The 8,993-nt window shown below is 28.1% G+C and overlaps 3 protein-coding genes across 5 annotated transcripts; 1 reads left to right on the top strand and 2 right to left on the bottom strand.

Moving 5' to 3' along the window:
* Positions 1 to 422: 422 nt before the first annotated feature.
* On the bottom strand, positions 423 to 3,703 carry LOC124426375 (UBX domain-containing protein 7). 3 transcript variants are annotated; one of them, XM_046968008.1, is made up of 10 exons: positions 3,579 to 3,703; positions 3,255 to 3,384; positions 2,684 to 2,923; positions 2,202 to 2,476; positions 1,845 to 2,114; positions 1,701 to 1,755; positions 1,487 to 1,617; positions 1,349 to 1,400; positions 907 to 995; positions 423 to 803 (listed from the first exon to the last, which is right to left on the bottom strand). In XM_046968008.1, the coding sequence occupies exons 2-10, from the start codon at positions 3,292 to 3,294 to the stop codon at positions 645 to 647; spliced, it is 1,311 nt and encodes a 436-aa protein (XP_046823964.1). In that variant the 5' UTR covers positions 3,295 to 3,384; positions 3,579 to 3,703; the 3' UTR covers positions 423 to 644. The 3 variants fall into 3 exon arrangements, with proteins under 3 accessions (XP_046823964.1, XP_046823963.1, XP_046823965.1); XM_046968007.1 differs by lacking the exon at positions 3,579 to 3,703 and having other exon boundaries at positions 3,255 to 3,474; XM_046968009.1 differs by lacking the exon at positions 3,579 to 3,703 and having other exon boundaries at positions 1,487 to 1,614; positions 3,255 to 3,472.
* A 668-nt stretch (positions 3,704 to 4,371) lies between these two features.
* On the bottom strand, positions 4,372 to 8,016 carry LOC124426374 (chitinase-3-like protein 2). Its single transcript, XM_046968006.1, has 6 exons — positions 7,518 to 8,016; positions 6,837 to 7,094; positions 6,389 to 6,670; positions 6,069 to 6,305; positions 5,297 to 5,720; positions 4,372 to 5,216 (listed from the first exon to the last, which is right to left on the bottom strand). Exons 1-6 carry the CDS (start codon positions 7,574 to 7,576, stop codon positions 5,073 to 5,075), a joined length of 1,404 nt encoding a protein of 467 aa, XP_046823962.1. The 5' UTR covers positions 7,577 to 8,016; the 3' UTR covers positions 4,372 to 5,072.
* A 173-nt stretch (positions 8,017 to 8,189) lies between these two features.
* Positions 8,190 to 8,901, top strand: LOC124426378. The gene is made up of 2 exons (XM_046968017.1): positions 8,190 to 8,502; positions 8,626 to 8,901. The coding sequence occupies exons 1-2, from the start codon at positions 8,334 to 8,336 to the stop codon at positions 8,781 to 8,783; spliced, it is 327 nt and encodes a 108-aa protein (XP_046823973.1). The 5' UTR covers positions 8,190 to 8,333; the 3' UTR covers positions 8,784 to 8,901.
* The last annotated feature ends 92 nt before the right edge of the window (positions 8,902 to 8,993 follow it).

Below are 8,993 nucleotides of genomic sequence, written 5' to 3'. Positions count from 1 at the left end.
GCTTTTTTGAATTTTAATCATATTTCTATTTTTACTTTTTCCAATTTATTAGCTTCTTTTGCATTTATATTATCCATTAGGAAAAGATTTGTTTCTTATATCAACATTTGACTTGTCGTGGTATACGTTAAAGATTTCATTCGACATAGAGTTATGTATAATGTTTGGGATATGTAATTGTTTTATGCTTAATAAGCTGTTTTGTAATAAATCAAAATTTTTCAACTTATTTTTTATTATTTTATTCTATCATTATATGATTGTTTAAGTAAAAATTAAAATATTATACACATATTTATTTAAAATCTTTTTTAGTTTCACTTAATATTCCTATAAAAAGCATAGAAAAGTGCTGTATACAAGTATTGTAAAAACTACAATTTACTGTTATAATTATTGTGCTTGTATTCAAACTTCATAGGTAATATAAAAAGAAGATATTAATATATTTGAGCAACAAGTAGAATATAAACATGGACACATGTTATGTTTTTAAATATATAAGATAAGGTACTCAACAAAAATATCATATACCGAATATCTTTCACGGTGCTAGATATCTGGATAACTTATATCTTAGGTATACTTCATCCTTTATAACTAAATAACTTATTTAAAGATAAAAGTACTATGCACACACATATTCACGTTTTTGTTATGAACACTGTATTTGACGGAAATAAAATCGTGTCTATTAATCGAATATTTACTGCGAGTATACCAATATTTGTTTTTGGAAATGGGACTAAGTACGTATAATCGGCTAACGGATAACCCATGTCTTTCATTCTTTTCAAAAAATCCTGCAATTAATTTATATATATTATATTACATTATATATTGTTATAATTTTATGATACGTAATTAAACTAATTAAGAAAACGTCGTAAAATATCTCCCACTTACTTCAATAGTATTATTAGCGCACATGGATATTGTTTCCTTGTCACCAGTGGGTAATCGTAAACATAATCGTAAGAGCGGCTTGTCATTATCTATAAAGAAAAAAAAAAAAGAAAAAAAAAAAAAAAAAAAAGAGAGAGAAAAAAACCAATTAAAGGAAGCAAATATATATGCAAACTGGTTGACAAAGTCTGTTACAACATAATCAACAATGTTTACGAAAATTTATATTAAATACGTAATTTTATTATAGAAATTGTTCAATGCTGAAGAAAAAATTTATGAACGAAATACATAAACATTTTTGTTTTATTCAATTTAATATTAAATGTCATTGAATCCCAAACTTCCTTTTTCTTCAAACACATTGTACTACAGCTAAATATAATGCTATACAGACACACCAGCAGCAGCAGGGATAATGTTACTATCTATATCTACTAACCTGTATCTATATCGGTTTTACCATCTTGCATTTTGTCTACCTTTTCTTCCTTCTATTTGCACACAAAAATAAAAGCAATTAATCAATTCTTTTTTCATAAAAAATGATTAAAAAAATATTCACATAATTAGGAATTACCCTTTCAGGAGATTCAACCTTCTGATTTGTATTGTCGAGTCGTCTCCTTTTTTTCAGAATACATGGACTATTGCTTGAAATATTTGAATTGCTATTATTTTGACTATCCAGCTGTTTAGACGTACTGTCTGCTATAAAATAAAGAACTTAAAATTTATTAATTCAATAAACGAGAAAATATTAATAATATGGAAGATCTTAAACAAGTACTGACCGTAATCTCTATCGGATGCTACATTTCTTGTACTTTTACTACATGATGCGTAATCCTAAAAAATAAAATTAACCTTATATATAATTATTAAAAGAGAATTGTACAAGTATACAGATAATAATACTCCTCTATTGGTATACAAACATTTTTTGATGTTTCTGATAATTGACTCTCTTTCACAAGTAACGAAGATATATTATCAGATTTATGATTGATTGTGTCATTAGAAGCACCCTCTGGCGATGCATGAATACTTAAAATATCATTTAAATCGGATATCAAGCTGTCTATAGTAATGTGATTATATTTTCTTATACATTCCCCTGTTCTAGGATCTATGACTGCTAGATACGGATAATTTATTACTTTATAAAAATCTATGTAATTCTTTCCATCTTTGGTATTTGATAATACCTATTAAAAAAAGGGACATATTTGAAATAAGACGGATGAATTAGTTTTATAATCAAAATACAACAACTATTATCAATTACTATATACCTGCCACAAAACAAAATGATCCTTCACAATTTCTTGAATTTGCTCGTTGGACCATACATCTCTGTTAAGAACTTGACAAACAAACTCCTGAGAATCCTGAACATTAACGAGTAACCAACGATTTAAAGACTTTGCGTGTTCTCTTGCATCCACAAATGTACCAAGGAATAAAATATTACTCGGAGGTCTAAATAAATCTTCCAAACGCTTTGATTTAGGTTGAGAGCTCTCTTTTACACCGGCAACTCTTAAAGTCATTTCCTCTTCTTGCCGTTCTACGAAAGAAAATGCAATTATAAATTATCATACTATATTTTAAATCACTATATTTATAATTTTTAATTGTTGTTTTTGAAATATAAAACTCTTCATTAAGCAACCTTACAATCTTAAAATTAATTAATCCCTTTTTCTTTCTTTTTTACTTATAGCTTGATATTTTAAAAATATAAAATACTATAATGGATAATTGTAATACATACGAGTTTCAAGAGCGAAATCTCTAAATCTATCAAAAGCATTGGGCAACCTTGGAAGTGAAAACATTGGTTCAGAATCAACCAGTATTTCTTGAGTAGGTAATATAGGTGGTCGTACTTCTGGCTCAGAATCTACTGCTTGAACTTGAGGCACCTGTCCTTCTTCAAACATTAAAGTAACAGCCATTTCTACATTTCCATCTGCTAGTGATAAATATTGGCATGCTGTAGCTTCGCTTTTTCCTTAAAAGAAAAAAGAAAAAAAAAGAAAAAAGAAAAAAGAAAAAGAGAAAAAGAAAAGAAAAAGGAGAAACAGAAAAAAAAAAAACATGCGCAATTAATATATGTTTTGCAATTATGACACGCAAATAATATTTTAATATATTTGGAATAACCTTAATTGTATATCATTAATAAAATGTAATAGTGTCAATAAGTCAGAGAAAATGACAAACTTTTTACCAAAAGTTTATATTAATGTATTAAAAATGAATGACTAAACCGTGAACATTCAAATATGCAAGCTAGTGAAGTTTTTAAAAAAATGTCTAAATAGAATGTAGATGATTCTTACCAGTTATTTCCATAAATTTTTCGACAAGTTCTCGATCCATTTTAAGTTAAACCAAATTCGAGCTCACACAAAAATTAACAAAACGAACGTTGTTACCTTATCGTTGATTTGCTCTTATTTCTAATTCTTTCTGTAAAACATGGAATAATATCGGATAGTATACAAACAGCTTTAACAGGGCAACCAACATGAATCCTTATACATTAAATTCAACTTTAGTAGCGCCATCTTTGAGAAAATACATTTCCTACCATCTTAGTCACCATTAAAAGACTATTTGATTTGAATTAAAAGACTATGCAGATTTGGATTTGGTATACCAACCCTGGATATTAACATTTTCTGGAAATAGTTCGTTGACGTTTGAAAATTAACGATGTTTCCTACACACATTATGCATTGACATGCAAATATATAAATATATATAAATACACGCACGCACAGTGGCGCGGACATGTAGTTACACGTACAGTCAATAAAACTATATTACTTATTGAATTATATTTTCTATAAGTTTGCTACACATATATATATATATATATATATATATATATATATATATATATATGTATGTATGTATGTATGTATATATGTACATGTATATATGATACGCGTAAGTATGCATATATGTATGGATGTTGTATGTACATAATGAAATAAGAGACAAAACAGTTTTTTCTAATCGACTATAATTATAAAATTTCTTATTTTTTAATACATACGTAAATGTCAAATTTTCTGCGAATATATTAGTACTAAAGTATGCATCGAAACGCCTATATTTCCTCAAATTCATAACACATTAATATTTCATGTGCAAACCTTTATTTCTAATAATTTCAGCACAGCCTTGCGACGTGTAGATATGATAAATCGAACAAATCTACTAGCAAGTTCCATGCCTCTTGTACAATAATATATAAATCTTCAGTATTTTTCAGCCTTTGTTTGTTTCTTTTTACCTATTTGCAAACATTAATCGACGGCATCTCGATTTAGAATTAGATCCGTAGATTTTCCCGGCCATTTCGTTATACGAATGATACCGTCAATCAAAAATATCTTGACGATTCTAGCATAGGGAACGTTTTGAATAAAATTGTTCGCTCAATAGATCTATTCTTCTGGTATACTATATTATTCGGCGAATGGTAGAAATACATGTTTTTACGATATTATAATACACCCCATATTATTTCCGTAGTTCAATGAATAAGAAGACATACCTTTCATTGTCATAGAATACCGCCTCAATAATAACTTTAACAGTCGGTTTTAGAACATTTGAAATGCCCAAATTTTTCTCCTTTACGACGTTTCATCTATAATTTATCGTTAGATAATCCAAATCGATTAAATTTAAATCCGTCGATAAGAATTACTATTGCTGTACTACATCCAATCTAAATGTTTTTCCTTTTTCTATGTCTATAGGATCGTATACGTAAGTAATGCGAGCACTGTATATATGTACTTATATATGCACTTACTATTATATACTGTATATATGTACTTATTTACATACACTATAATATGAAAAATTCTTTCTTTGATTTTGATCAATATTTTAATCGTAATATATTCAAACAATTTGTTTAAGTACAACAGGTTACAAAAATTTTGGCTTTCGTAAAAAGAAAAAAAGAAAAAAAGAAAAAAAGAAAAGGAAAGAAAGAAAACGAGAACATTTTGTTATCTGAATTATGCCAATCTCATTGTTTCTTTACTCTTTGATTTTTGTTATGTTCATCAATACCAAAGTAAAAATCCATTGATCCCTTACGTATTAATCTTTCTTAATCTTTTTATTTGAAGATATTAATCTTTTTCTTCGTTAAATAATTTTGTAATAGTACGTGTCAATGGAAAGGTTTCATTTGTATTACATTCATTTTTCCAATCATCGGTATTCAGAGAAAAAATCATAGCACCTTTGAAACCATTAGCAAGTATCCACTTTGTCTAAAAATTGAAAAGCATAATTAATTTCTTTTGACAACGATTCATTATTGACATTGCAAAATTGTATAATAAATGTTTACCTTATAATATATACTTTCATTATTATCATATGATATCCACTCTTCGTCTCTGTAAGCGTATGGTACTTTGCTCTTATTTACAAAAACATTACTTGCTCCGTTCTTCAAGAATTGACAAATAGTCGAATAAGATACAAAGCCATTTAAACCAAGTTTACCAAATCCATTAGCCGGCGCTTGTAACTTGTGATTTAAAGGATTATCTAATTTATATGAATGACCATACGTTGGTATGCCAACGACAATTTTATATCTTGGCATCCTTTTCGTTATCCAATAATGTGCAGAAAAGTTTACATTAAGTGTGTCCAAGTATCCCGATTCCATAACATACGGGAATAAAGGAGCATTTAAATCAGTTACAGGAAAATACCAAATGTAATAATGGTAATCGTATGACATAAGGTTTATAAAGTCAACGTGCCTAAAAAGATTTTATATAATTTCAATATGTAAAACTGTTAATTATTAAAGCAGATTAAATAACTAAAATAATACTTTCTTTAGTCGATATGTCGTCTGATACCGGTGAAATTGCAATATTAAATAATTTTCTTAAATACATAATATGAAATATAATTCTTTTATGCATTAACACTGGAGAGAGTTTTATATTGTTTTTATAATATAATTAAGTTTATATTATAATAATGCGTAATTGAAAAAAAAAAAAAAAAAAAAAAAAAAATGATCTCAGATAGTAATATTAAATGTCTCTCAATGTTTATATCGTTATAATTAACAATCATTGTTACAGTATCATTATGCTTACTCTGCAATTTCAGGAACACTATAGCTTTGATCTATGATAACTTGCGGAGCTGCCGCGGCTACTGATAAGATTAATTTTTCACTCCTATGATCAAATTCCTTCCTTACTTCGTGAATTAATTGTACAAAATGTATTTTCTCTTTTCCTTTAGGTTCGAACAATCCTGGAAACTCCCAATCGAGATCTAATCCGTCAAACTTAAATTTCTCTGTTACATTTAACACGGATCTTATAAATCTGAAAGGAGAAAGAATAAATAAGGAAATATTTTCCATTGAGTACTATTTGAAAGAATTTATATATAATTATAATGGCATTACCGTTTTCGATTTGCATGGTTCTTAACCATTTCTGGAAACCCAGAATTAAGTTCATTACTACCGCCAATACTGATCATAACTTTTAATTTAGAATTATTTTTCTTGAGATCAACGACATCCTCGTAAATCCTGGTATTGACACCCAGGTCAACCGTACAATTTATGATACTTGCAAAACCTATAATAATGTGGGTGCAAATATGTGGATCTATTTGTGACGGAAAAAGATTCCGCACTGTATTGGAGTCTTTCGGTACCGTGTAATAGCATACAATAATTTTTCTGCAATTTATTATAGATTGAAGAAAAAAAAAAAAAAAACAAAAAAGAAAAAAAAACAAAAAAAAGAAAACAAAAAGAAAAACTATTACAACTACATACAACGATATCTAATTTATATTATCTATTATAAAAAGAGAGAAGGAGAAGAAGAAGTTAAAATTCTTACTCCGTTGAATTATTAGATTGCCATTCACGATCAATGTTTATATTTTTATTTCCACTATGATTCTCTTTCATTGACTTCCCATGCATTTGTGCTTTACGTAACCACCATGTACGAGCTAATGTCTTTTCTTCTTGGTTTAATTCTTCCAAAGTTTGAACATAGAATATCTTCAATATCAATATACTGACCCAAGTACATAGTGTACCGATTATTAAAAATATTACGATGAAATAAACAATTTGTGTCTTCCATTGTGACCTATTTGAAACAAATATCAACATAATTCTGAGTTTAGAAAATCTTTGTACATACGAAAAACAAAAAGAAGAAAAAAAGGGAAGAAAAAAAGAAAAAAAAAAGAAAAAAAATATAATAATAATAAATGAGATTGGTAAGTGAGTAAAACTGTTAACAATTATAATGGAATAAAAGTAAAAGTTAGAAATAACCTTTAAAGTAATCGGATTATGAAATACAAATTTATAATATTAAAACATTAACGAGCATTAAAGTGTATTAATAACTTGGAATCGTCTAAAGTAAAGATTGCATTTGCAATAACCCATGGTCAATAGTACACGGTCAATTTTGATTTATAAAATAATCAACGTTCAAGAAGCTCATAAGTGAAAGATTAATATTTATATGCGTTTAAACATTGATAATGTACATTTAACTTACTGTTGAGGATTAATTAATAATTTATACTTGATCTGAGACATAGAAATTTCTATGATCATTAAGCAATATACATATTTAAGAACCAATTGAACAAATGTAATTCCTACATTTTTGTCTAGTCATTCGTCATGTCGTATTCTATCGCACGTCGCTGCTATACCGCGTCTGCGCCATCTTAGGCCTTTCCAATTAAAATGATCTTTTATTATGTCTTTTAAACGTATTGGAAAACGTACTGGAATAGATATAAATGTACAAATATAGAGACGGCTTTAAAGGCGATTTGAATTCTTTACTGCATAAATAATTAACGTTTAACTAAGACGTATGATGTACATTTAAATGCGGAAATTGTCGCGCCAAAAGCCGAATTGGCACAACCACCAATAAATGTAAATTCAAAATCAATAACGTTAGAATTAAAATAATTGGAATCGTTCAATTTAACACAATTTTTAAACATCTCTCTTTAAAATCAAAACATATTTTCGTCGTTCCTATGATGCATCGTTATTTCTTACTTATCGTACTTATCAAAGTAGTATTAAATTGTCAAAATTATAATACAATTATCGTGGAAATTTCAAACTTTTCAAACGCACATTGGAAATTTTTTTTGGATTATAAGAAGAAGAAGAGGAGGAGAAAGGGGCATAATATGTGTATATATATATATATATATATATATATGTATAATAATCTGCAAGCCCATAGAAATGGAACAGTTCTGGAACAATTTCAAGTTGAAGGTATAACGATAGCTGTAAAATCACGAAACATCGAATAGAAGGATAATTGTCGACTTTATACGCAATTATGAAGGCACGGATTATCATCGCTTTTTCTCTTGCCGTTATTCTTGTATCCTGCCAAAGGCAAGATGGTGACAACATGAATCGTTTAAGGGATAAATCTTTCATGAAGAAACAGCTCGATTGTATTTTAGAAAGAGGACCGTGTGACAAAATGGGACAGAATATGAAAGGTATGTGTATTTTTCGGTCAGAGGAAAATATAATTAAAAGGAAAAAATAATGAGAGAAAATGTTTCAAACATTAATCAATATCGTATTGTTGTTGTTTTGTTGTTGTATTGGCATTGTTACAGATTTGATTCCAATAATAGCGTATAATAACTGCCAGCGATGCAATCCACATTTAAAACAACGCTACGCAATATTGCGAAACTTCATGCTACAACATTATCCTAACGAATGGAATGCTATAATTCGACGTTATTCAAGAGGTCCGCCTATTCAAGGTTAAATTAGTATAATCCAATCATTTTGTTTTAACACGATTGTCCTTACGCTGTACAATAATAATTTTTAAAGTGACTTTGACGATTGCAAGAAAAAATAAAAATGGCATTATCCCTCATAAATTGTCGTAATTTATTGTCAATTTCTGTTAGTTGCATCAAAAAGAAATGAAAACTATCGGTTAATCTCTCGGTAGGCCTATCGTTTGAAGAAA

The sequence above is a fragment of the Vespa crabro genome, chromosome 8, assembly GCF_910589235.1.
Source record: "Vespa crabro chromosome 8, iyVesCrab1.2, whole genome shotgun sequence".
NCBI lineage: Eukaryota > Metazoa > Arthropoda > Insecta > Hymenoptera > Vespidae > Vespa > Vespa crabro.
Note: the sequence above shows the minus strand (reverse complement) of the source record. Positions and strands in the feature narration are given on the sequence as shown.

Coding starts and splice junctions, on each gene's coding strand:
- LOC124426374 (XM_046968006.1), bottom strand. CDS start 7,576: ATGATCATAGAAATTTCTATGTCTCAGATCAAGTATAAATTATTAATT. Junction 6,671..6,836: donor CAATCTAATAATTCAACGGA/GTAAGAATTTTA, acceptor AATAAATTGCAG/AAAAATTATTGTATGCTATT. Junction 5,217..5,296: donor ATGAAAGTATATATTATAAG/GTAAACATTTAT, acceptor TTCAATTTTTAG/ACAAAGTGGATACTTGCTAA.
- LOC124426375 (XM_046968008.1), bottom strand. CDS start 3,294: ATGGATCGAGAACTTGTCGAAAAATTTATGGAAATAACTG. Junction 2,115..2,201: donor ATCATTTTGTTTTGTGGCAG/GTATATAGTAAT, acceptor TTTTTTTAATAG/GTATTATCAAATACCAAAGA. Junction 1,756..1,844: donor TATCAGAAACATCAAAAAAT/GTTTGTATACCA, acceptor TTTATTTTTTAG/GATTACGCATCATGTAGTAA.
- LOC124426378 (XM_046968017.1), top strand. CDS start 8,334: ATGAAGGCACGGATTATCATCGCTTTTTCTCTTGCCGTTATTCTTGTA. Junction 8,503..8,625: donor AATGGGACAGAATATGAAAG/GTATGTGTATTT, acceptor GCATTGTTACAG/ATTTGATTCCAATAATAGCG.